Source organism: Palaemon carinicauda, chromosome 14, assembly GCF_036898095.1.
Source record: "Palaemon carinicauda isolate YSFRI2023 chromosome 14, ASM3689809v2, whole genome shotgun sequence".
Lineage (NCBI taxonomy): Eukaryota > Metazoa > Arthropoda > Malacostraca > Decapoda > Palaemonidae > Palaemon > Palaemon carinicauda.
In genome coordinates this window covers 136009744-136037573 of record NC_090738.1, presented here as the reverse complement: position 1 = coordinate 136037573, position 27830 = coordinate 136009744, and the positions used below count along the sequence as shown (strand labels likewise).

General features: G+C 44.7%; 1 protein-coding gene across 1 annotated transcript in view; it reads right to left on the bottom strand.

Moving 5' to 3' along the window:
- LOC137653791 (dynein light chain Tctex-type protein 2B-like) overlaps window positions 1-27830 on the bottom strand; it is a 45410-nt gene that overhangs the window by 15735 nt on the left and 1845 nt on the right. Inside the window, exon 2 of the mRNA XM_068387440.1 lies at window positions 15680-15813. Within this exon, the coding sequence (XP_068243541.1) occupies window positions 15680-15813 (134 nt within the window). The remainder of the gene's footprint in view (window positions 1-15679; window positions 15814-27830) is intronic.

Below are 27830 nucleotides of genomic sequence, written 5' to 3'. Positions count from 1 at the left end.
ATTGCAAATTATACATTGATCCAGCCAGGAAAGGAACTATAGCATCTTGCTTTTCCAACTAGGGTATGTAGCTTAGCTAATAATAATAATAATAATAATAATAATAATAATAATAATAATAATAATCTTGCTTAAAATCTAGCTTATTCTACAGTAGTTGAATGCTTCTGGGGATGAGTTAGAGGTGTAGTTATACAAAAGGTCGTCAAACTAAAATACGACTAAAATAACATTTGCAGATACAAACACAAATCTAACTAAAAATAAAGATAAGATAAAAAAGGGATTTTGACGAAGGAAAAATCTATTTCTGGGGAGAGACCTGTGACGCCCGGCGAAAAAGTCCTTCTTTGTACTTTTTCTGATATAAATCTTCCAAATATACCAGAGAAAATTAAAAGCATGGAATGCAGAGGTTACAACCCTCGCGCGAGCACCTTGTTGGTGTCGTATATCTAAAAAGGGCGTTTGTAAAACACTATTCACAGGCTGTCTCCCATTTAGATAATCCCTTCATCAAAGGGGGAGGGCCGTGACAGGCCCTAGAGAATACAGTTGGGATACCATACCGACACCTACCACTCGCGCTCACCAGGTCATCCTTCTGTTTTGGACTTGACCGCAAAGTTGATAAGTTTTTTGCCCAGTGTTTTTCGAAGTGATTGTCGTTAATTCAACATGACTGACGTTGATACTTCACCCTTACCAATGTTAAGTACCATAGTTTGTTTTGGCAGCTTTTGACAGTACCGGGCATTTGTTCTGTTTCCAATATGGTGGTTTTTAGTTTTGGAAGCGATTGTCCGGCCGAGGTATCGGCAGCCATTTTGGGTTATGTTCGCTTCGGTAAATATTCTAGTTAATTTTGCCCATCTGGTACTCTGTCATCTAGGTTATATCACTTACGTTTTATGGCCTTTTAGTGTTATCATTAACTTTTACTATGGTATTTATTTGCTTGCAAGTCCAATTTGGACCTACGAAGAATAGCGATTTAAAGAATAGCGAATTAAAGTTTAGCGATTTAGTCTGTTAGTTTGTACTCGCCTCAGAGGCTTCGATTTAGACTATATCCATGTTTATTTGTTACGTTGTTAAAAAAACATTATAATAAAACTATACATAATACAGTAAGCAAAACGATATCTGTAATAAACTGATATCTATTTCATATGAAACCCAACTATGACCAAGTCGTGGAATGATCTTCCTAATCGGGTGGTTGAATCAGTAGAACTTCAAAAGTTAAAAGTTGCAGCAAATGTTTTTATGTTGACCAGGCTGACATAAACATTTTTATAGTTTATATATGACATATCTGTTTTGACGTCGTTACTTTTTTTAGAATAATTTATTGTTAATTTGTTCTCATCGTTTATTTATTTCCTTATTTCATTTCCTCTCTGATTTATTTTTCCCTATTGGAGCCCTTGGGCTTATAGCATCTTGCTTTTCCAACTAGGGTTGTCGCTTGGCTAGTAGTAATAATAATAATAATAATAAGAATAATAATAATAATAATAATAATACTTGTTGAGTTTTTTAGCTGGAAATCATAGGCATAGGATTCTGGTTAAGACTACTTAAAAAAGGGATTTTGACAAAGGAAAAATCTATTTCTGGGCGAGGGACCTGTGTCGCTCCGTGAAATGCTCCTTAAAGCACCATTTCTAAGGCATAGATATTGCTAAATATACCAGAGAAAAAAAGATGCATGGACTGCCAGGAATAAACCCAGCTCGCTCACTCTAATGAGTGTCGGTATAGTAACTGGGGCATGATAGAACCACGACCAGAGGTCCCTCACCAGTTAGACCTCTCCTTCTCCAACATCCCCCGGAACTACGAGGTGCCGATCTACACCCGACTGCTGCCTCCTACTACGACTATCCTCCCCTCACCCCTACACCTTCTGTACTACTTTACATTGTTAGAATTATTACAGACAAATACTTTTAACATAACCCGGTGAGGTAAACAAAAGAGCCAACTTTACTTAGCCGAACCGACCTAAAGACAATGATAAAAGCAGATGTGACATAGACACCATTATTCCCATTAACCGCTAGATTATCTCAATACTAAACCAAGAGACCAGAGTGCCTTAAAAAGGATAACAAAGGGATATATTTTACTTCTTTTAGTACTAAATATCAATATGAGCAAAGTTTCAAGAGAAAATTAATAACATCAAAGTTTATAGAAATAACAGATTAGCCAGTTCACCGAAAAGCTTTATTTTAAATAAATTAATTATGGTACATACAATTCAATATACAGCATTGCAACTCCTTAAAAATCAAAGGTTGAAGATTCTCTCAGCAATTTCTCATAAGGATTGTTTCAAATACTTAATTTTTCTTTCTGATCTCGTGTCATGTTGAATATTTACCAAATATCCATGGGTCAGATAAGTGTTAGTGTTACGGATTTGAAGATGGTATTATATTACAAGATTTGAGAACAAAGGCCTCAGAAGAATATTGGGAATTAAATGGCAGGACAGGATTAGAAATGAAACCATAAGAGCGATTGTGCCGTATGTGGATGAGATCATGGTAAGGAGTAGATAGAAATGGTTTGGGCATGCTCTTCGCACTACCCAAGTGAGATTAATTCACCAAACGTTCAACTGGGCTCCACAAGGCACTAGAAAAGTTGGAAGACCCAGGCCTACATGGCTGAGGACTATGAAGCGTGAAGTAGGCGATGAAGAATGGGGATGTATCGATTTAAAAGCTCAAGATACAGACGACTGGTGAAGTTAGGCCCTTTGCGTTAATAGGCGTGGAAGATAATGATTATATTACTTAAATATGGCGTTCTTTTTTTATTGAGCAATAAAATTAAATTCATAATCCTACAATGTCTGCCATGTATGTGGTATGATGGATTTTAACCCTTTTACCCCCAAAGGACGTACTGGTACGTTTCACAAAAGCCATCCCTTTACCCCCATGGAAGTACCGGTACGTCCTTGCAAATAAATGCTATAAAAATTTGTTTTTCATATTTTTTGATAATTTTTTGAGAAAATTCAGGCATTTTCCAAGAGAATGAGACCAACCTGACCTCTCTATGACAAAAATTAAGGCTGTTAGAGCCATTTAAAAAAAATATACTGCAAAATGTGCTGGGAAGAAAATAACCCCCTGGGGGTTAAGGGTTGGAAATTTCCAAATACCCCGGGGGTAAAAGGGTTAAAGACTAATCAATCAGTGATAGGAACAGGTAAATTGACTGTTTTTATCAGTACTGTACTCTCCATTAATGCCTACAAGGGCAAAGATCCAACATATTTCAACATCTACAACATTTTTACCTCAGCCAACGAAGTTGGAAGGAGGTTATGTTTTTTCCCCTATTTGTGTATGTGTGTTTGTTTGTGAACACCTTCCTGGCCACAATTTTAATCGTAGAGTAATGAAACTTGCAGGGATTAACTGTTATTTAAAAAGCTGGGAATGATTAAATTTTTGGAAGGCCAAGGTTGAGGTTAAGCAAAATGTCGAATTCACGTTATCAGCCATAAGTGTGGACATCGTTGTCAGACTTCAAACTTGGTTCATATTTGAGTGTATGAAAATCCACGCCAATCATTATATGATAAGGTCAAAGGTCAAGGTTGGTTCATATTTGAGTGTATGAAAATCCACGTCAATCATTATATGATAAGGTCAAAGGTCAAGGTTGGTTCATATTTGAGTGTATGAAAATCCACGCCAATCATTATATGATAAGGTCAAAGGTCAAGGTTGGTTCATATTTGAGTGTATGATAATCCACGACAATCATTATATGTTAAGGTAAAAAATCAAGGTTAAGGTCGAGAAATAAGCTCCCGTGGTGTAGGTCTGCGCTCTACTGAGTGCCCCTTTAGTTTCTTAATGTTTTGAAGGGCTTCTAAGAGTTACTGCAATTTGAAAATTTTTGTGGTTTGCTAACCAAATTGCAGATAATCCTGGTGTGAAAAGAGATTAACCGTCAAAATTACTGCAACATTTTTGTGGTTTGCTGACCAAATTGCAGATAATCCTGGTGTGAAAAGAGATTAACCGTCAGAATTACTGCAACATTTTTGTGGTTTGCTGACCAGATTGCAGATAATCCTGGTGTGAAAAGAGATTAACCGTCAGAATTACTGCAACATTTTTGTGGTTTGCTGACCAAATTGCAGATAATCCTGGTGTGAAAAGAGATTTGTCATCAGGTGAAAAACTGCGTCTTTTTCCTGATACGAAATTACAGCAAATCACAGTGCTAGGAAATTTGGATCCATTGTATAAATGACATTGTGGTTCATTACTTAGTAAACAATAAACACTATTCAATATTAGCGAGGAAAGAATTCATTCAAACCTAATTTCCTTCTGGCTGGTGAATGACACACCATTTTACTATTATTATTACAGTTCTAGCTGAGCTACAACCATGGTTGGAAAAGCAAAAAGCAAGGGCTCCAACAGGGAAAGTAGCCCAGTAAGGAAAGGAAAATAAGGGGATAGCAAATAAACTAAAATAGAACATCTAAGATCATTAAGAATGTTAAAATAGATCGGTCATATATAAACTATAAAATGAGACATATTGCATGCCACTTTGCTCAACAGAAAACCATTTGAAAAAAAAAAAAGTTTGAACCTCTGAAGTTCCACTGATTCAACTGCCCAATTAGGAAGATCGTTCCACAATCTAGTCACAGCTGGAATAAAATTTGTTCTCTTCATTTATTCATTTCCTTATTTCCTTTCCTCACTGGGCTATTTTTCCCTGTTGGAGCCCCTGGGCTTATAGCATCTTGCTTTTCCAACTAGGGTTGTAGCTTGGATAGTAATAATAATAATACTGTAATACAATACTGTGTAGTACTGTGTCTTATGATGGAGAATGCAAGAGAAAAGAGAAATTCCCCGCTAGAAACGGGTAATCTTTATCTTTAATCAGCACACGAAACAGTCCTGAATCCACACTATTTTGGAGCTATATAAACATGCAAAAGTTCCTGCCTGGTGATCTACTGGGCTGGGGTTAGAGTCCCCCTCAAGCTCAATAGTTTCTTATAGTGTCTGCAACCTCAACATCCTTGTGAGCTAATGATGGGGGTTTGTGGGAACCCATATGTCTACCTGCTGAGTTCTCAACAGCAATTGCCTGGCCCTCCTTGGTCCTAGCTTGGATGAAGAGGGGGCTTAGGTGCTGATCATAAGTATATATGGTCATTCTCCAGGGGATTGTCGCTGTCCCTTGCCTCTGCCATTCATGAGCGGCCTTTAAACCTTAATCCTTTAACCCCCAAAAGGACGTACTGGTAGGTTTCACAAAACTCATCCCTTTAACCCCATGGACGTACCGGTACGTCCTTGCAAAAAAATGCTTTATACATTTTTTTGCATATTTTTGAAAACTTTATGAGAAACTTCAGGCATTTTCCAAAAGAATGAGACCAACCTGACCTCTCTATGACAAAAATTAAGGCTGTTAGAGCAATTTAAAAAGAATATATAGCAAAATGTGCTTGATAAAAAAAATGCCCGGGGGTTAAGGGTTGGAAAGTTCCAAATAGCTTGGTGGTAAAAGGGTTAATCCTTTAAAGAAGTGAAATGTTACATTACATTTGATTGCAGAGAAGGAAATCACTTTCAATTTAAGTGACGGTATTATGTAGAGCACATAACTAATAGGTGATGTCTACATAATGGAAAAATATTAGTAAAATTTGTTTTTCCTAATGGAGAGGAATAAACGGAAACAATGCATTGCTACTACTGTATATGCATTTATTAGCTCAATTTGTACAAATCTACTATACTTGATTTGATTCAGATAAATTCTCTTAACCCTTTTACCCCCAGGCTATTTGGAAATTTCCAACCCTTGACCCCCAGGGGGTTATTTTTTTCCCAGCACATTTTGCTGTATATTTTTTTTAAAATTGCTTTAACAGCCTTAATTTTTGTCATAGAGAGGTCAGGTTGGTCTCATTCTCTTGGAAAATGCCTGAATTTTCTCAAAAAAATATCAAAAATAAGGAAAAAAAAAATTTATAGCATTTTTTTGCAAGGACATACCGGTACGTCCATGGGGGTAAAGGGATGGCTTTTTTGAAACGTACCAGTACGTCCTTTGGGGGTAAAAGGGTTAAGTGACAAGAAAGAAGCTGGTGAGACTTTCTGAGGTATGCTCAGTAAGGGTAACTGTCAAAGTGGTGAAGACTTTACTGTGTAATGAAGAAGGGGATCCCAAAACTAAATTAAAACCTAAATAATGTAATGGTGTGTTTCCTATATGATCCTTTCCTCACTGGGCTATTTTCCCTGTTGGGGCCCCTGGGCTTATAGCATCTTGCTTTTCAAACTAGGGTTGTAGCTTAGCAAGTAATAACAATTATAATAATACAACAATTGAATACCCGTTTCCCAAAATGCAGTGTTAAAAAATTTGAGGGAGAGTAATTACTATTAATACTATAACTTGTTAAGCTACAACCCTAGTTGGAAAAGCAGGATGCTATAAACCCGAGGGCTCCTACAGGGAAAATAGCCCTGTGAGGAAAGGAAATAAGGAAACTACAAGAGAAGTAATCAACAATTAAAATGAAATAGTTTAAGAACAGTAACAACATTAAAATAAATCTTTCATATATAAACTATAAAAAAACACTAGGAAGAGAAATAAGATAGAATAGTGGGCCCGAGTGCAACCTTAAACAAGAGAACTCTACCCCAAGACAGTGAAAGACCATGGTACAGAGGCTAAAGCCAGAGAACATGGGTTTGATTTTGGAGTACCTTTCTTTTAGAAGACCTGTTTACCATAGCTAAAGAGTCTCTTCTACCCTTCCCCTTGAGCGAGGAATAATTGTGAGGAATTAACTCCCTCATGTTCAAGCTAAATCGTGCCCAGTAGGAACAAACAGACTCAATGTAAAGCATGAATCATAAATAGTTTGAATATGACAAGTTCGGAGATAATTTGTATTTTTCCTAACCATACAAACCTTAGCTATTTACATAGGGTATTACTTTCGGCGTAGCTGAATGACAAGCCATTAGATTTGTAACGAGGGTTAACTACCCTCTCGCTAGTTAGCGAGGGGGTAGGGGAGGGGTAGCTAGCTACCCTTCCCCCCTCACACACCGGTGAACTGATTCACTTCGCTTAGAGGTAGGACTTCACGGGGGACAGGGCTGGCGGGCAAATATGTGTAAATAGCTAAGGTTTGTATGGTTAGAAAATATTCAAATTATCTCCGAATTTGTCATTTGTTCCGTAACCGAAATACAAACCACGCTATTTACATAGGGTGACTTAACCCTTAGGTAGGGTGGAAAGTCCCAGCCTTACTGGCTTTGGCTTTTGCCCGGGGACTCAGAATCCGAGTGAGTAGCACTCGAGAAAAGGAGTCCCTGCACCTCGCAAATTCCTTGCTCCGCAAGGAACGTGCGGTCTACATAAGCTTGTGTGTGAAGGTATGAAGTGCGACTCGTCCTAGGAAGTTGACCTGAAGTCCTATAGATGGAATTCTAGGCTAGGACGTTCCCAATACCACCTCGTCAGGGTATGGGGGTTGCGACAGTATTATATTAATACTAGGAACACAAGGAAACATGGTTTACCTGCAGTGGTTTGAGGTCAGCTATGCAGAGAACCCAGGATGCTGCTTTCCCCAAGAGAGGGGAGGATGAAGAAAAGAGTAAGGGCCAGACATACTTTTTCATTCATGCATTTTAAAACCAGGTAACAATGCCCTCAACCTTCTGCTACCTGTCCATTAAGGAGCCTGAGGTTAGACCAGCTGTTGTGCAGCCACCATAGGGCCGATAGAGAAAGTATCGAGACTCCTGTGGGTCACGTCCTGCAGGTAGTGGGCTGTGAAGGTCGTTTGACGCTTCAAGACCCCAGCTTGTAGAACCTGCATCACAGAGAAGTTTCTCTTGAATGCCAGGGACGTTGCGATGCCTCTGACATCGTGTGCTCTAGGGCGACGTGACGGAGGAGGGTCTGGATTCAGGGCATGATGGATGACCCTTCGAATCCAAGCTGAGATGGTATTCTTGGTGACCCTCCTCTTCGTCCTTCCTGTGCTCACAAACAGGGCTTGCACGCGAGGATGGACTGCAGCTGTTCTTTTAAGATAACGCCTCAGACTCCTTACTGGGCATAGTAGGAGATGGTCTGGGTCATCTGTTACAGAACGAAGACTCGAAATCCTGAAGGAGTAGAACCGTGGGTCCGGAACTCCAGGATATTGAGTCTTAGCTACAAACTCAGGGACGAACCTGAACGTTACCTCCCCCCATCCCCTTGAATGGGCGATGTCGTACGAGAGACCATGAAGTTCACTGACACGCTTGGCTGAAGCCAGGGCAAGCAGGAACACAGTCTTCCAAGTCAGGTGACGATCAGAAGCCTGGCGTAATGGTTCGAACGGGGGTCTCTTAAGAGCCCTGAGAACCCGAACCACGTTCCATGAAGGAGGTCTCACTTCCGACTGAGGGCAGATAAGTTCGTAGCTTCGTATGAGCAAAGAAAGTTCCAGCGAGGAAGAAATGTCTATTCCTTTCAGCCTGAAGGCCAGGCTTAAGGCTGAGCGATAGCCTTTCACCGCCGAGACCGAAAGGCGCATTTCCTCCCGCAAATATACAAGAAACTCCGCTATTGCTGAAATAGTGGCATCGAGAGGAGAGATATCCCTCCCACGATGCCAACCACAGAAGACTCTCCACTTCGCCTGGTAGACCCCTGGAGATGACTTTCGCAGGTGTCGAGACATCCTCTCCGCAACTTGTTGCGAAAAGCCTCTCTCTGTGAGGAGATGCTGGATAGTCTCCAGGCGTGAAGTCGAAGCGATGCTACGGCTTTGTGGAAGATGTTGCAGTGTGGTTGCTTGAGTAGCTCGTGTCGTGGGGGAAGTTCTCTCGGGAGTTCCGTAAGGAGCTGCAGAAGGTCCGGGAACCACTCTGCATGATGCCATAGCGGAGCTATCAAGGTCATTGACCGGTTGACCGATAGTCTGGTCTTGTTAAGCACCCTTCTCATCAGACAGAACGGTGGGAAGGCGTAGACGTCGATGTTGTCCCACCGTTGTTGGAAGGCATCTTGCCAGAGTGCCTTGGGGTCCAGGACTGGGGAGCAATACAGCGGCAGCTTGAAGTTCAAGGCTGTCGCGAACAGGTCCACTGTCGGGGAACCCCACAAAGTCAGGACTTTGTTGGCTACTAGAGGATCCAAAGACCACTCGGTACTCACTATCTGCGATGCTCTGCTCAGACTGTCGGCGAGCACATTCCTTTTGCCCAGAATGAAGCGAGCTGATAGTGGAATCGAGTGGACTTCGGTCCAGCTCAGTATCTCTGCTGCGAGATGGGATAGCTGTTGTGAAAAGGTACCTCCCTGCTTGTTGATATAAGCCACTACTGTGGTGTTGTCGCTCATCACCACCAAGGAGTGACCCGCCAGGATCTGTTGGAACTGTTGAAGAGCCAGATATACGGCCTTCATTTCTAGCAGATTGATGTGGAGGTACTTTTCTGATTCTGACCATAGGCCTGAGATCCTCTGGTTAAGAACGTGGGCCGCCCACCCTTTTTTTGACGCGTCCGAGAACAGCATCAAATCTGGGGAGAGGACGAGAAGATCCACTCCCTTTAGAAGGTTTTCGTCGGTCAACCACCACTGCAGGTCCATCCGTTCCGCAGGCCCCATAGGGGAATCGTTGCCTTGATTCCACCAGGACTTGAGCCGCCATTGCAGGGATCTCATCCTGAGGTGGCCGTTTGGAACTAGTCGGGCCAAGGAAGACAGGTGACCTAGGAGACGTAACCAAGATTGGGCTGGAAGCTCTTCTCGTCTGAGAAAAGGATCTGCGACCTTCCTCAGCCTTGCTATCCTGTCGTCTGATAGAAAGCCTTTGTGGAGATTGGTGTCCAATATCATGCCTAGATATGCCAGTCGTTGAGATGGAAGCTGAAAAGACTTCTCGAGATTTACCATGATCCCTAGATCTTGGCAAAGTCCCAGAAGCTTGTCTCGGTGTCGAAAAAGGGTCGACTCCGAGTCTGCCAGGATCAGCCGGTCGTCCAGATAGCGAAGGAGACGGATGCCGATTCTGTGTGCCCACGAAGATATCAGGGTGAACACTCTGGTGAACACCTGTGGTGCTGTGGAGAGACCGAAACACAGCACCTTGAACTGGTAGATCTTGTTGTCTAGGCTGAATCTCAAGTACTTTCTGGAAGACGGATGGATTGGGATCTGGAAGTACGTGTCCTTCAGATCCAGTGTGCACGTGAAGTCTTGCGGTCTCACTGCAAGTCTGACCGTGTCTGCTGTCTTCATGCTGAACGAAGTTTGTTTGACAAACTTGTTCAGGGCTGAGAGGTCGATGACTGGTCTCCAGCCTCCAGACGCCTTCTTTACAAGAAAGAGTCGACTGAAGAAGCCTGGGGAGCCGTCGACGACCTCTTGGAGAGCATCCTTCTTGAGCATGGTTTCGACTTCTGCCCGAAGGGCTAGCCCCTTTGCCGATCCCATGGCATAGGAGCTCAATGACACTGGATTCGCTGTCAGGGGAGAGATGTTATGAACGGGACGCGATATCCTTGGCTGATCACGGAGATCGTCCAGGAATCGGCCCCGAGTTGCTGCCACCTGAATGCGCAACTTTGCAGGCATCCCCCCACTGGTGGACATGCAGGGGGATTGCCAATCCTAGCGTTTGCGGCCTCGGCTGCTCCTTCTAGGATTCCTGCCTCCCCTGGAGGACTTTCTGCCCTTCTTGTCTTTGACAGGAAAGGGGTGCTGTTTGGACACCTTTGCCTTTGCTGCTGGAGCCGGTTTCGATGTCCTAGACTGACGAGGCTGTTGTTGTTGAGGTGCTGGAGGCTTGTAGGGTCTGGATGTAAGAGCCCTTTGGAGGAGAGAATCGTGATTCGATTTTCTCCACCTCTCAGCTGTCCGTTCCACATCCTTGGGCTCAAACAGGCTCTTTCCAAGGATGGAAGAGTGTCTGAGCTTGCAGACATCCACGGCTGGGAACTTCGAGTGGAACCTCTCGGTCACCGCATCATGACGCTTCAGGATCGAGTTTGCCCACAAGTTCGAAACTTGGTGAGCCAGAAAATCGATGGTGCGTGTGCCCGAGAGGAGGAAAGTCCTCCATGGCCTTCCTGATGCTCTCCTTGGACAAGTCCTCGGATCGCAACAGAATGCCCAGAGACCCCAGCCAGACATGGCACACTTTGCGACTTTCTCCTGACTCAAGATCTCTGTAGCCGAGAATGTCACCTGCAGGGTGGAGAGTTTCTCAAGAGAAATTACGCTGGTAAGCTCTTCCACAGAATGATGGAGAGGAAGAGCTAAACAAGGCTCCCCCATGATCTCGAAGTACCTCCTCTGTTGTACACGAGGAGGTGGGAGGAGTTTGTTACCGACAGAGGAACGGCTGGAGGAGGCGAGTTCGGAGAGCTGGCCCTCAACCTTGTCTCTGGCACTCTTTACCCCCTGGGACCAGGGCAGAGCCGCGCTGGCCTTCGAGGGGTTTTGAGTGCCGTAGACTTGGTCCAGGACCGTATCCTTGCCTTCACGAGGGGTGGTCTCCGGGTCCTTGAACCTGTTGAGTTGCCTCATCAGATTCAGGACCTGCCAGAAGGCATGTTCCGACTCATGCTGCTCTCCTCCTGGTGGACTGGCAGCAAAGTCTCCTGTCCCCAACTGCTCTACTTGTGGGACACGTGGACGTTCTCCTGGGGTCTTGCTGGCTCTGGTCGAATCCGGGAAGAAGATTTTGGGACGGTCTTCGAGTCCTTGGGCTCCCTTCTAGGAGGGATACAGGACTCCAGTAAAGTAGTCTGAGGGCTCCTCTCTGCCCCCGCACGGGACGATTCTCCTACTTGAGGTGGGGTTCCTCCCATTGGTGCAGTGGGAGAATGTCTCACCTCGCTGGATTCTCCTGAGGACGGAAAGGCTTCGTCCACAGGAGAAGGAGAAAACGTCTGAGAGGGGGGAGGGGCCTTCCTGACAGACTTCTTAGGAGCCAGTTTAACCCTAGGAGAAGTCACCACGAAGTCTACTCCTCTCTTCCTCTTCAGCGGAGACGAGGCTGCCGTTGGTTTGAGGTCCAGATTAGCGAGGGCCGGCTTAACAGCCTGGACGACCGCTCTGATCAGGGACCCAACCCAAGGCTGACGGCTAACAGACGCAGAGTCAGCGACTCCCGCTGGAGGGAAGGGGATCGAGCGATCCTTTGGAGTAGACACCACAGGGCCTGCCTGAAAAGAAGAAGATGAAGAGTGTTGCCTAGACCTCTCTGAAGATTTTTCCTCCTCCTGCAAGTGCGCTGCTCTGCGCTTACGGGGGGGAGATCGTGAAGACGATGATCTGGAAGTACGCGCTCCTGAAGACTCGCAAGGTTGCCCGTGCTGCGAAACCTGGTGTGAATCGTGGTCGAGATTGCGCTGGCGCTTTACCATCGCTGGTTCGCGCGCGGGCGAACGTTGGCGCACATGCACGCGGAGATTAAAGCGAGGGGGCGCGCAGGTGAGGGTGCGTGCGGTTTTAAGGGCGAGCGCTGGCGGCCGGGAGAACGACGGCGCGCAGGCGAGCGATGGCGCGTTGGCGAGCAATGGCGCGTAGGGCGAGAAGGTGACCGACTGCGCACAGGAGAGATAGCGCGTGGGCGCGTAGGAGACCTTTGGCGATCAGAAGTGTGGGCGCGTTGGAGAGCGCTTGCGCGCAGGCGAAGGATCGCGTGGGCGCGCAGGAGATCGCTGGCGTGCAGAAGCGCGGTCAGGAGAAAACAGCTGGGGCGCAGGACCAGAAGGAGTAGTAGCGCGCACAGGGGAACGCTCGTGGGCGCGCGCAGGAGACTTCTCGTGGGCGCGCAGTGTCTCGTTCCAATCTAGAAGTGCGCGAGATCTGAGGGCGCGAAGGAGGCGAAGGAAGAATCTCCTTGCGTGCGCCCAGATCCGGAGATCGTGGGCGCACATCAGGAACATGGCGCGCAGATGTGCGCTGGCGAGTAGGCGATCGTGGGCGCACATGGCACGCAGCAGGAACAGGGCGTGAAGATGTGCGCTGGCAAGCAGGAGAGCGCTGGCGCACAGGAGATCTCTGACGAGCAGGAGAGCGCTGGCGCACAGGAGATCTCTGACGAGCAGGAGAGCGCTGATGTGCAGGTGAGCGGTGGCGCGCTGGTGAGCAGGAGATCTATGGCGAGATGACTCAGCTACAGGAGATCGCTGGCGCGTTGAGTACGAAGAGGGCTGGTCCTCAGCTACAGCAGGGGAGCGCTTGCGCGCCACTGCGTGTGAGCGCGCAGGTAAAACCTGGCACTTAAGGGACTTACTCACATTGTGAGATAAGCCCTTTTGCCCCGAAGGGACTGGTGCCCGTTGGATAACGGGGTGCGTTGGCGCCCACTGCGCATCTGCGTCCAGGAGCGGAGAAGGAAAACTCCCAGGTCTGGCAGGCGTAGGAGATCGCGAACGATCTGCTGAGAGGTCTAGAGATGCAGCTGCAACGGACTGCTCACGTCGAGGAGGATCCTCTGCGGGGGACGTCGAAGGCGATGAACCGAAGAGGCGCCTCCTAACTCCCTTGTAGGGAGAAGGAAGGCCTCTACGGCGAAGAGGAGGGCGAGCCTTACGGTGAAGACGACCTCGAGGGGCAGCAACACCATCGTCGGTCCTCCGAAGAGGAGTCTCTGTCAGTGAACTCCCCCGAGGGAGGGAATCACCCGCAGGAGAGACCGTTGGACTCAGCTCCTCCCTCGAAGGATGTTCGGAGGGGGGAACTGAGCCTTTAGCAACATCCGCAACAAAAGCAGGGGTTTGACCCGACCTGTCGGAAGCCTCTGTTGCAACAACGTCGACAATAGACAGAGGATCTACCTCTGCTATTACCGGCGACTGTTTGACAGCTGCACCCAACTGGATCAGGTCAAACAGGGCTTCCCTGGAGGGCGAGCCCTTAAGCCCCAAGGAAGCCCAAAGCTGCAAAAGATCATCATTAGCAACAGAGTTATCAATATCCTCCCCCGGAGGAGGAGGAGGAGGAGGAGGAGGAGCTGCCTTGCTATGGGAGGCAACTCCCTCTCCCTGAGGTTGGTCAACAAAAGAATGGCCTACGCTACCACTCGACGGCCTCTCACGAGAGACCGATCGAGTGGGAGCTTCGGAGGAGGTTCGGGCCACGGATGTCTTTGGAACCTTCCTTCTTCAAGGAAGCCCTTGAAGGAGAAAGGTCACGCCTAGACTTCTTACATCGCCGGGAAAACCTCTCCCACTGGGAGGTAGACCACTCCCTACACTCACTACAAGTTTTATCCCTATCACACCGTTGACCTCTGCAGTACGGACACAAGGTGTGAGGGTCCGTCTCGACCGCCGACATGAACGTCCCACAAGGGCGGTCGGGTAAGCCAGGGCACTTCCGCATGATAGAGAGAGAGGCCAAATTCCAAACACACAAGCTGCAAGAAAAAGCAAAAAAAGATTAAGGCTGTCAAAAATGCGAGGGTGAGACAGACACGTCTGATCATCACCCGAGCCAAAAGTGAAGTGAATCAGTTCACCGGTGTGTGAGGGGGGAGGGGTAGCTAGCTACCCCTCCTCTACCCCCTCGCTAACTAGCAAGAGGGTAGTTAACCCTCGTTAAAAATCTAATGGCTTGTTATTCAAGTACGCCGAAAGTAATCCCCTATGTAAATAGCGTGGTTTGTATTTCGGTTACGGAACAAAGAGTATCTTCCCAACAAGAGGAATTGTAACTCAATGGGACTACATTTTCAGTATTATCAATAGTTCCTAAAAAAAAAAAAAATTGAGAGATGTGGCCACTCACCTACTGTACATGGCCACTTCCCTTACACAGGGGTAACAAAGACTCTTCTTAACTTTGATGAACCTCAATGATCAAGTTCTTCAGTAAGGCCAATGGCATTTTAGGACATAAGAAATTAATCATACCTGATGCTACAAACTGATTCCTAACTCATCTCTGAAAAGTTAATCCCTTGCTACGGAGGCTTTCAAAACCGTGAATTTAGCCAGGGTTGCCATTATAAATGCATCTAGAGCAGGCGACAAAACATAACTGGTTCTAAAACAAGTCTTAGAAGGGACAGGACAGATTCATTAGAGGCGAAGCTGACTTTGCAAGACAAGGCATATACTTAGTCGTCGTAGCAATGGCTGGATCTAAGAGGACGAGGGTTTTCAATGGTAATTCTTTATACCAACAGGGGCATTGGTTCATAATGAGGGGCATACAACTATACAAGAACTGTATGTCTAAATTCCAAAAGATTTGAAATGGAGACAGGCAAACCTTAATAAATTAAGTCAAATAAGTTAAGAGTTGATGGGTAAAAGATATAGCTTGAGTAATATTTTGACTGCATGTAGAGAAAAGTGATAGAGAAAAAAAAATTGCCCCATACAAAATTACTCGGTACTGAACACGTAAATTAAGTTTCCTTTAATGGAAAGGGGTCTTGGGCACTGATTATTTACATAAATAGCTTCTGCCACTTTAGAATGATTTTTACACCTTGATGTCAAGAAATAATGCATCTAAAAGGCCCTTCAATGAAAATGTAAATGTATAAGTACCTTTCATAACTCTTCTTACTATTTAAACCTTATTAAGTACGGCACAATATACAGAGTGAATGGCTTACCCAGCAATCGATTTCTAATCAAATCAGATATGGCTTGCGTCATCTCCTCTCCAGCTTCTGCACTATAAACAAACCCAGTCAATTTCTCCGTGAGTGCACTGTGGATCAAATCTTTCACAACACTGCTACGAAACCTGTGAATAATTAAAAGAAATATATAACGATTATTCAAAATGATCTTACTATGCAATTATTGAAACTTGAAACTAACAGAAGAGATGTTTTTTTTCATTATCATTAGCTAAAATACAACCCTAGTTGGAAAAGCAGGATGATATAAGACCGAGAGCTCCAACAGGGAAAATAGCCCTGTGTTGAAAGGAAATGTGGAAATAAACTATATATATGAGAAGTGATGAATAGAAAATATTAAATATCTTACGATAAGTAGCAACGTTAAAATAGATCTGTCATAAGTGAACAAATATCTACTTCAATTTACTGTATTAGTCGCAGATATGTTATTTTCATTAGTAAAATAAATTTTTGAATATACTTACCCGATAATCATGTAGCTGTCAACTCTGTTGCCGACAGAAATCTACGGTCGGGATACGCCAGCGATCGCTATACAGGTGGGGGTGAACACCACAGCGCCATCTGTGGTCAGGTACTCCAGTACTTCTTGTCAACACCACCTCAATTTTTTCCTCGGTCCACTGGTTCTCTATGGGGAGGAAGGGTGGGTCAATTAAATCATGATTATCGGGTAAGTATATTCAAAAATTTATTTTACTAATGAAAATAACATTTTTCAATATTAATCTTACCCGATAATCATGTAGCTGATTCACACCCAGGGTGGTGGGTGGAGACCAGCATACATGTTAACAAAGAAGCTAAGTATCCCGTATTTTATTTTATTAGTTATTCAAAAATAACAAAATAAATAAGTACCTGGTAAGGAAGACGACTTGAACCATTACTCTGCCTTTATTAAGTACGTCTTCCTTACTGAGCGTAGCGGTCCTCTTAGGATGCTGAACGACTCTTAGGTGCTGAAGTATAAAGGGCTGCAACCCATACTAAAGGACCTCATCACAACCTTTAACCTCGGCGCTTCTCAAGAAAGAATTGACCACCCGCCAAATCAACAAGGATGTGGAAGGCTTCTTAGCCGACCGTACAACCCATAAAAAGTATTCAAGAGAAAGGTTAAAAAGGTTATGGGATTATGGGAATGTAGTGGCTGAGCCCCCGCCTACTACTGCATTCGTTGCTACGAATGGTCCCAGGGTGTAGCAGTTCCCGTAAAGAGACTGGACATCTTTGAGATAGAATGATGCGAACACTGACTTGCTTCTCCAATAGGTTGCATCCATAACACTCTGCAGAGAACGGTTCTGTTTGAGGGCCACTGAAGTAGCCACAGCTCTCACTTCATGTGTCCTTACCTTCAGCAAAGCAAGGTCTTCTTCCTTCAGATGAGAATGTGCTTCCCTAATCAGGAGCCTGAATAGGTAAGAAACTGAGTTCTTAGACCTTGGAAGAGAAGGCTTCTTGATAGCACACCATAAGGCTACTGATTGTCCTCGTAAAGGTTATGACCTTTTTAGATAGTACCTAAGAGCTCTAACTGGGCAAAGTACTCTCTCCAGTTCGTCCCCCACCAAGTTGGACAGGTTTGGGATCTCGAACGACTTAGGCCAAGGACGTGAAGGAAGCTCGTTTTAGCAAAAAACCGAGCTGCAAGGAACATGTAGCCGTTTCAGATGTGAAAACTATGTTCCTGCTGAAGGCGTGGATCTCACTTACTCTTTTAGCTGTTGTCAAGCACACGAGGAAAAGAGTTTTTAATGTGAGGTCCTTAAAAGAGGCTGATTGGAGAGGTTCAAATCTCGATGACATAAGGAACCTTAGGACCACGTCTAGATTCCAGCCTGGAGTGGACAACCGACGTTCCTTTGAGGACTCAAAAGACCTAAGGAGGTCCTGTAGATCTTTGTTGGTGGAAAGATCCAAGCCTCTGTGGCGGAAAACCGCTGCCAACATACTTCTGTAACCCTTAATCGTAGGAGCTGAAAGGGATCTTACGTTCCTTAGATGTAACAGGAAGTCAGCAATCTGGGTTACAGTGGTACTGGATGAGGAAACTGCATTGGCCTTGTACCAGCTTCGGAAGACTTCCCCTTAGACTGATAGACTCTGAGAGTGGATGTCCTCCTTGCTCTGGCAATCGCTCTGGCTGCCTCCTTCGAAAAGCCCCTAGCTCTTGAGAGTCTTTCGAAAGTCTGAAGGCAGTCAGACGAAGAGCGTGGAGGTTTGGATGTACCTTCTTTACGTGAGGTAGACGTAGAAGGTCCACTCCTAGAGGAAGAGTCCTGGGAATGTCGACCAGCCATTGCAGTACCTCTATGAACCATTCTCCCGCGGGCCAGAGCGGAGCCAACCAACGTCAGCCGTGTCCCTTTGCGAGAGGCGAACTTCTGAAGTACCCTGTTGGCAATCTTGAACGGCGGGAATGCATACAGGTCGAGATGGGACCAATCCAGCAGAAAAGCATCCACGTGAACTGCTGCTGGGTCTGGAATCGGAGAACAATACAACGGGAGTCTCTAGGTTATCGAGGTAGCGAACAGATCTATGGTTGGCTGACCCCACAGGGCCCAAAGTCTGCTGCAAACATTCTTGTGAAGGGTCCACTCTGTGGGGATGACCTGACCCTTCCGGCTAAGGCGATCTGCCATGACATTCATATCGCCCTGAATGAACCTCGTTACCAGCGTGAGCTTTCGATCTTTTAACCAGATGAGGAGGTCCCTTGCGATCTAGAACAACTTCCACGAATGAGTCCCTCCCTGCTTGGAGATGTAAGCCAAGGCTGTGGTGTTGTCAGAGTCCACCTCCACCACCTTGTTAAGCTGGAGGGACTTGAAGTTTATCAAGGCCAGATGAACCGCCAACAGCTCCTTGCAATAGATGTGAAGTGTCCTTAGCTCCTGATTCCATGTTCCCGAGCATTCCTGTCCGTCCAAAGTCGCACCCCAGCCCGTGTCTGAAGCGTCAGAGAAGAGACGGCGGTCGGGTTTCTGAACAGCCAAAGGTAGACTTCCTTGAGAAGAAAGCTGTTCTTTCACCACGTGAGAGTAGACCTCCTCTCTTCGGAAACAGGAACTGAGATCGTCTCTAGCGTCATGTCCTTTATCCAGTGAGCCGCTAGATGATACTGAAGGGGGCGGAGGTGGCGTCCCCCTAACTCGATGAACAGGGCCAGCGATGAAAGTGTCCCTGTTAGACTCATCCACTACCTGACTGAGCATCGGTTCCTTCTCAGCATGCTCTGGATGCAATCTAGGGCTTAATAGATCCTTGGGGCCGACGGAAAAGCCCGAAAAGCTCGACTCTGAAGATCCATACCCAGGTAGACAATGGTCTGGGATGGGACGAGCTGGGACTCCTCAAAATTGACCAGGAGGCCCAGTTCCTAGGTCAGATCCATAGTCCATCTGAGAATCTCCAGACAGCGACGACTTGTGGGAGCTCTTAAAAGCTAGTCGTCTGACGGAGCCGGACACAAGATCATGGTACTGCTGCACAGTCTGTGAACTGTCAACCATGGGGAAGCGAGGAAGTACCGCGACAACCCGAAGCTGTCTAGACTTTCTGGGTCGTACAGACAACTCCTTATCGGGTTGCTGAGGTTGCCGCACTGCGTCACAACAAGTCACTTCTGCTGGTTGTTGAACGTCTTCCCAGTGACACACTGACTCCGTAAACAAAAAATCCTCTAACAAGGACTAAGCTTGGACTACATGTCTTGCAACAAAGCTCAAGGTCTATGGGAGCAGGTGTGGTAACAGACGGGGTTAGCGACTGAAGTGGAACCATGACCCTCCCTGGAAGCATGTTATGCTTAAATAAAAGTCCATAGGAGGCTAAGCAGCTAAAGGCTCCTCTCCAAATGACAGAGTCCTCAAGGGAATATCAGAAGGAGGGAGAATAGCACTTTCTCATCTACAGGAACCATATCCGAGAAAAGCTAAGTTCTCTCAGTGAGGGTTTCACTGGTGCAAAAGCAGCAGACTAGAAGGCAACGTTATGAAACTGCTTGACAGTCTAGTGAGTTGGCAACAACCAAAGATGTGTGACTGAGGAGCATGCGGTAAGGTATGCAGAGCATGCTATATGCAGAGCATGCTGTAAGGTAAGCAGAGCATGTTGCATGGCGTGCGGCTTATGCTGCATGGGATGAGGCTCATGCTGCATGGGATGAGGCTCATGCTGCATGGTATGAGGCTCATGCTGCATGGGATGAGGCTCATGCTGCAAGGGATGAGGCTCATGCCGCATGCGTTGAGGAGGATGCCGCGTAGTATGAGGCTCCTGCCTCATGGGTTGAGGCGGTTGCCGCATAGCATGAGGCTCCTGCCTCATGGTTTGAGGAGGATGCCGCATAGCATGAGGCTCCTCATAGCATGAGACTCCTGCCTCATGGGTTGAGGAGGATGCCGCATAGTATGAGGCTCCTGCCTCATGGGTTGAGGAGGATGCCGCATAGCATGAGGCTCCTGCCTCATGGTTTGAGGAGGATGCCGCATAGCATGAGGCTCCTGTGAGGTTCCTGCCTCAAGAGTTGCGTCTGCCTCAAGGGTTGAGGAGGTAGCTGCGCAGAGAGAGGCTCATGCTGTGAAGAATGCGGTTGCTGCATGCGTTGAGGCGGCTGCCTCATAGCATGAGGTTCCTGCCTCAAGAGTTGCGTCTGCCTCAAGAGTTGAGGCTCTTGCCTCAAGAGTTGAGGTTCTTGCCTCAAGAGTTGAGGCTCTTGCCTCAAGAGTTGAGGTTCTTGCCTCAAGAGTTGAGGCTCTTGCCTCAAGAGTTGAGGTTCTTGCCTCAAAAGTTGAGGTTCTTGCCTCAAGAGTTGAGGTGGCTGCCGCAAGAGTTGAGGTTCTTGCCTCAAGAGTTGAGGTGCTTGCCTCGAGAGTTGAGGTTCTCGCCTCAAGAGTTGAGGTGGCTGCCGCAAGAGTTGAGGTTGCTGCCTCAAGGATGGTGGATACAAAGCATAAAGCTCCTGCCTCAAGTGTTGAGGAGGTTGCCGCATAGCAAGAGGCTCCTGCCTCAAGGAAAGTGGAGGTTGCTGCACAGCGCTGGTATCTGGCAACTCCCAAAACGGCAGCTCACGCATGGAGGCAGGTTGAGGAACCTCAACATCATACGTCTGGCAGGATGGACTGCGCAGAGGTGGAGGAGCGCTCGCAGGAGGAGGTGTGCTAACCTTCTCTGCCTGAAACTCCTGCATCAACACCGCAAGCTGAGACTGCATTGTCTGCAGCATAGACCACTAGAGTTTAAGAAAGACAACAACAAACGGAGCTACTGTCCGTTGAGACTGAGGGTCTAAAACAGCTGGTGCGGCAACAGACAGAGTTACTGCCTGTTGCGATACCACCTTGCCTCTCTGGGAGGTGTGCAGTTGTCGTACTGCAGCAAGTCCGAACTGACCCAGTGCTAATGGCACCACCTAGGAGTTGGACTTGCGCGGAAGGGACCGACTTGCACTTAAAAGCTGCAAGATTTGGTCCATGGTTTCTGCGAGAAACCTCTTCCGCAGACGAGGAATAAAAGGGCTCTCTCGTCTTTGTGTGGGTGGGGTGATCACGTCGGCAACGTGTGTAGATACACCCGAAACCACGGAGGGAAACGTCTGTTCGTCGATCAAGGCCTGCTGAACCCATAAGTCCTTCGACATTACTTCTCCCCTGGGCTTGGGAGCTTGTAAGAGGTCCCAGACTAGGCGAACAACTGGCACGAACAGACGAACCCTCGAACGCAACACTGTAACACTTTGCGCTTATCACTTTATCACTTTTGATTTTCTGTTTGCACTTATTTCACTGAACTCGAAACTTTAAGTGGTTTGTACCTGAAACACGCAATTCTATCCTTCATTAAAAGTTAGTAATTGCGAAAACAGTATTACAATGTAACAGAAAAACATAATGAAAGATAAATAATTCAGTGGCTGGAAAAGAGACTAAACACTAGATCAAATAAACTACGTTTAAAATCTCTCACCGCATAAAGCTTGAGAACAAGAATAAAACTCTAGAAACGTTTACCTTCTTCCCCTAAAGAGACTAGGGAGAAGAGCAAAAAAACGATAACAACGTTACCCGCTTGAACGAAACGTTTATCCTCCTCTCTCTCCCTCCGTCTCTATCTCTCTCTCTCTCTCTCTTGACTTAGAACCTGAGAGAAGAGCCCAATTATATATATCGTTAAAACATATTATTGTTAAAGGAAAAAAACTGAAAGATTTCCCAAATAAAAAGTTCCTTTATTAGAATTAAAACCATTTAAGCTAAGAAAGAATGAACAAAACGCTAGAATCGGTTTACTCTTACTGCAACGTGACACCGTGAATGCTCTCTCTCTATCGTAACGATAGAGCGCAAGTTGAACGTTCTGAACGTCAACAACTGCAGAGACAAAACAAAACGTTAGTTCAACTTTGAAAACAGTACGAGACTATCAAAGAAATTCTTTCAAAAACATTAAAATAGCATAATATGTTAACAGGTAAAAACGAAATGACGGGCTCAATGTAAATTAACTTCGGTTCCAAGAAAAGACCGCCTACTATTAGGAAAGGTCGAATATAAACAAATATAAAAATTAATTTTAATAAGTTTATAATAAAAGGAAGTTAATCGAAGAGGCCTATAAAAGGCGGAGAGATATAAAATAAATCTATAACTTTTGTTAAGCAAAATTAAGAAAGAGAGTCTATACTCTCTTCGACACCAACACTTCCGTCTAAGGGAAGGGTCGGCCATTTAAAAGTGAAAGAGAGTTCATACTCTCTTCGTCACCATAAATAATCAAATTAATTCCAAAAGCTAGCTAAGCTAATGATAAAACTTCCTGAATAGCGAAAGCTAAACTCTAGAGCAAATACATCACCAAATCGTGAGCAATAACTCCAGAATCAACAGCGTATCCATGTAGGTCTAGCCGGAGGCACGACAGAGGAAAAATTGAGGTGGTGTTGACAAGAAGTACTGGAGTACCTGACCACAGATGGCGCTGTGGTGTTCACCCCCACCTGTATAGCGATCGCTGGCGTATCCCGACCGTAGATTTCTGTCGGCAACAGAGTTGACAGCTACATGATTATCGGGTAAGATTAATATTGAAAATTTATGATTTAATCCAAACCAATTTATATTTAAAATACATCCAAAGATTTTGATATGACTTATGGATTTGAGCTACACACTCAGGCGCTAGGACCTGAGAGAGAATTCAGTGGTCAAGTGCATCTATGGTAAAACTAGTTACACTATGAGGTATAAGGTAGAAGAGGCTGGACAGAAAGAAGGGAAGTAAAGTAGAAGGATGTAAAGCTTCTAAGAGAAACAGCACGATGTATCCGAGCTTATTCAAAAGAATAAATATATGGGGGGGGGGAATACACTTCTACCTTTTAATACTGTACATCATAAATTTCTAATAGTAATTTGCATTTATCCTAACTATACAGTATAACCTGAGTCCTTTAATAGGATACACTTACAGTGAAACTGGATATGGCAGTTAAAACCTGACGAATTGGTAGTACAGTAGTTAGCAGGAGGGTGGTGGGTAAGTCCGACTGCTTGGGAGTGAACTGGGTCACGTTGAGCCTTAATTTTTGTCAACCGACTGTAAACGACAAAACGGGAAAACGAGCGGAAAGGTGCAAGGTGATTAGGATTCTCATGGATGTTGAAAGGCGTCCTTAAATGCTGCCGATGGTCTGGGACTGGAGAGCGGAATACTCGACGCTTCCTGATCAACTGAATGACGGGTAAGTCATACGATGGTGAAACCCCACGAGAAAGAAGCCTTTCCGCATCGTTGTGATCATATTTGTCCCCTACACCGTGTCTCTGACAACTCCTTGTTTCTGCTGGAAAAGTCCTATAGCCTAGATGAACATTGCAAAGAGCTTTTATCTCATCATCTTCCCAAGAGTACACTTACTAGTTTAATGGTTTGTGAAATTGCCCCCTTTGTTGAAGTAAGTCACCAATGGAAAAACTAACAAATTTATTTGGAAAGCTTATAAGGTAGCAACACAGCATACATTACTGGTAGGTTGAAAAGCAGTTGTATTCCTACCGTGGATCATATCCCCAAGACCGACTGGCTAGAGCCGATTCCTCGAAGTGAGGAGTTCCCGTGTTGAGGATATCTGAGCCACTACCAAGATGTACTCTGACTCCAACAAAACCAGAAGGTAAGGAGAATGCTGGTTGCTGACCAACACTTCAGGAACTATTGGAGTGATTGCTGGAGAAGCCCAAGGGGAAATAGCCTCTATGTCAATGAAGAACTTTCAACAGCTCATAAATGAGTGCTAAGGCCTTACAGATTGTAGACTAATTCTTGAAGATCTCTGCCTACATAGGTAAAAGAATAAAGTTGGGTGCCGTAGGGTCGAATAATCTCCAGAAATTCTTTGAAGAATTCTTCCTCCCCTTCAGACATTCACCAGCCAGTACGAGAACAGAAAGGGGTGATCCCCCGCAAAGAAAGAGAAGATGGATGAGCTTTGGCTGATCTCTTTCAATGACTCAATTGCTTTTGGCTCTCATGCTGTTCAGTACCAAATGTATTAACCTTTGGACAGCAAATGATAGAGCATGGCATCATGTGGCACACAGTAGTGTCACGCGAGTGCCTGTTCTTGGCTGGTGGGAATCCTTGCCGACAACTTTGCAAGCATGGTGTTGCATCTCGGTGCTTATATGGGTGCCGATCTCAGAACTGAGAAGGCATATAGCATGGTATTAATGGGGTAGAATAAAGCTTCTTTAGAATTCCCTTCAACTTAACAAGCTGCTCCTTTTTTTTTTCATCAATTTTCAAACTTTTATTCCACTTAACTGTCAATCTTTCAAATATCTATGCTCAAAATTTTCATCTGATTCAAGAAAAAAATATTCATTTATTCATAGCCCATAAGTCAATAAAAGTCTAGGCTAGTGGTATAATCAAACTATACAACAAAAAGGTGCCCTGACTGAAGGGACAAAGGGTAATAAAACCGCTATAACCGATCCATTGACTACATTAGAAACATGATGCACCAAGTTTTGATTTATACCTTTCAATAATAGCCATTTTCACATCAGTCATAACTGCTGTTAACTGGCTAAACTAACTACTGAAATAATAGACTGCATAAGCAGGACAAACATTAACAGCAATAAGCATGATAACAACTAACAATTCATTAAAAGAAGTATTTTTATGACGATTCACATGACTCGTTTGATGACTTTTCTGATCCAGTGGGAGGCTAGGCTTATACTGTACCTTGGGGAATTTCTGTTAAGGAATCCTCCGATGGGATACACTGGAGAGTATTTGTCCAGCGCCTTTGATTGTCAGCAGGAACTGAACAAGAGGGGGAAGTACCGAGGTTACTCCGGGTACTGAAACCAAAGATTGTTTGGGAGCGCCAACGTTAGTAAGTCTAAGGAAGGGACTAATATTCCTCCTGGGTGAGGGAACCTCTTTTCACCCCGTGTCCCTTGCCGGAATACCTCTAGTGAACATCCTCTCAAAGGAGAACCTGGAAGCCCTAAAGAGGGCCACAGCTAACATACAGCAACAGCAGACTGTGTCAGCGAATAGAGATTTCCCAGCGGAGGAAGTCCGAGTTCCTTCCCTTGGGGAAGCAACTGGGACTTCCGAACTGCAAGGTTGTACTAACATCAAGGTCTGTGTCTTCAGTTGCACAAAAAATTGGCTTATTGAGAAAGTCTTTTAAGATTTTTGGAGATCAATCTAGTCTGAAGAAGTGTTTTAATTCTTTCATTCTACCTTGTTTCGAGTATTGTTCTCCTGTCTGGTCTTCAGCTGCTGATTCTCATCTTAATTTGTTGGCCAGAAACTTACGGTCTATTAAATTTCTTATTCCTGATCTAGATATTAATCTTTGGCACTGTCGTTCAATTAGTTCATTATGCATGTTGCATAAGATTTTTCATGATTCTCACCATCGTTTACATTCAGATCTTCCCGGACAGTTCTATTCTGTTTGTAATACTGTACTATGCAAGCAGTTAATTCTAATAGTCAGGCCTTCTCCATCATGAGGCTCAATACTTCAAAGTATTCAAGAAGTTTTACTCTAGCTGTGACCAAGTTATGGAATGATCTTCCTAATTGCGTAGTTGAATTAGTAAAACTTCAAAAGTTCAAACTTGCAGCACATGTTTTTATGTTGAACAGGCTGATAAGTCTTTTTATAGGTTATATATGACATCTGTTTTGATGTTGTTACCGTTTTTAGAATAATTTATTGTTAATTTCTTCTCATCGATTATTTATATCCTTATTTCCATTCCTCATTGGGCTATTTTTCCCTGTTGGATCCCTTGGGCTTATAGCATTTTGCTTTTCCAACTAGGGTTGTAGCTTGGCTAGTAATAATAATAATAATACATTCTTACCCAAACGATCCCGAGGAGACCGATTGGTCAGTCATGGTGACGGGATTGAGCCGTAGTAGTAAGATGGCGAAGTTTCTTCGCATCCGAGGATGAGCCCGAAGGAGAAGAATCCCTCTTAGCCTCCTTCTTCCTACGATTATCAAAACGCAGCCACTGGGAGGGAGGCCACTTCCTGCATACGTCACATGGAATGGAGACTCCTGCGACCATGCGTGCCCTCTGTAAGCCGAAAGTGAGCGGGGATCTATGGCCCCCTTCCCTGACTGGACAAATCCGCATTCTATCAGAATGTACACCTGGAAAAGGAACTTTTTAATTTTAGGCCAGTTGTTCTTAAATAGGTTTTGAAAACCGAGTAAAGCGGAGGAGATCAGACAACATCCGTTCTCTTCCGAGCCGAAATGCAAATTGGCTTGTGATGCTACTGTGTATGTGAGTGGGGTGGTGAGTCTACCTTCCCCTACCGTACCCACTACTAACTATACTCAATCTTTTTTAATGAGGTGCATTTGCACTGACTCGCAGCGGTGCCCTTTTAGCTCGGAAAAGTTTCCTGCTCTCTAATTGGTCAGAATTATCTTGTCCAACCAATCAGCGATCAGGCAACTTTTCCGAGCTAAAAGGGCACCCTTGCGAGTCGGTGCAAATCTGCCTAACTAAAAAGAATTGACTATAGCAGAGGGGATTAACACCTCGCTAAAAATGTTACGGATAGTTTCAGCTGTCGCCGAAATGTATCACCATAATGGAGAGCTGAAAGGACTAGCGGAGGGGATTTAACACCTCGCTAAAAGTGTTACAGCTAGTTTTAGCTGTCGCCGAAATGTATCTCCATAGTAGAGATGAAAGGTTTGTATCTGATGCTGGAACAAAGTAAGTTTTAATTATGTAGGACATTGCCTGTCATGACCCCAGTTGTTTGTTAATCAAAGGACCTTCATGAATAAATTTAGTTACACACCACATTCCAGCTAATCATGTAACCTTAACCACTTCCGTTCTTTCATCATTCAAAATGACATTTGAAACTCAATCTTTCGAGTTTCTATTTGCTCCCAAAACCTAATTCTAATTCAGATTTACTCTTAAATTTCTCTTTAGAAAATTTTATATACATACATATGAACTGAATATATACTATGTTTGTGTAAGTGTGTCTTTTGGTTCAAGTCCTGCTAGTAAACTCTCATATCTTAATATCCAATTCACCACAAAATGAATAAGCTTATCTCGGACCTCAAGGACCCATGCATTCGTGACTTGGTACTTTATATTCATTGGTTATAAATACAGTATGATAGTGTGTTATTGGATGAACATGTAAATACTGATTTCGTACATTAGAAATTTGCTTAGCATGTATTCTAAATGCACCAATCTGATGAAAATACTATGCTTTATTTACAACAGGGACCAACATCCTAACCTAACCTAGGGTTGCTGAGTACTTCCTCGGACAGCAAAAATTAAATTGGGCAATACCATATTATTATTATTATTTGCTAAGCTACAACCCTAGTTGGAAAAGCAAGATGCTATAAGCCCAAGGGCTCCAACAGGGAAAATAGCCCAGCGAGGAAAGGAAATAAGGAACTAAATAAATGATATAATAAGTAATGAAAAATTAAGATAAAATATTTTAAAAACATTAACATTAAAACAGATATTTGATATATAAATTATAAACAACAAATCTATTTTCTCGTAAT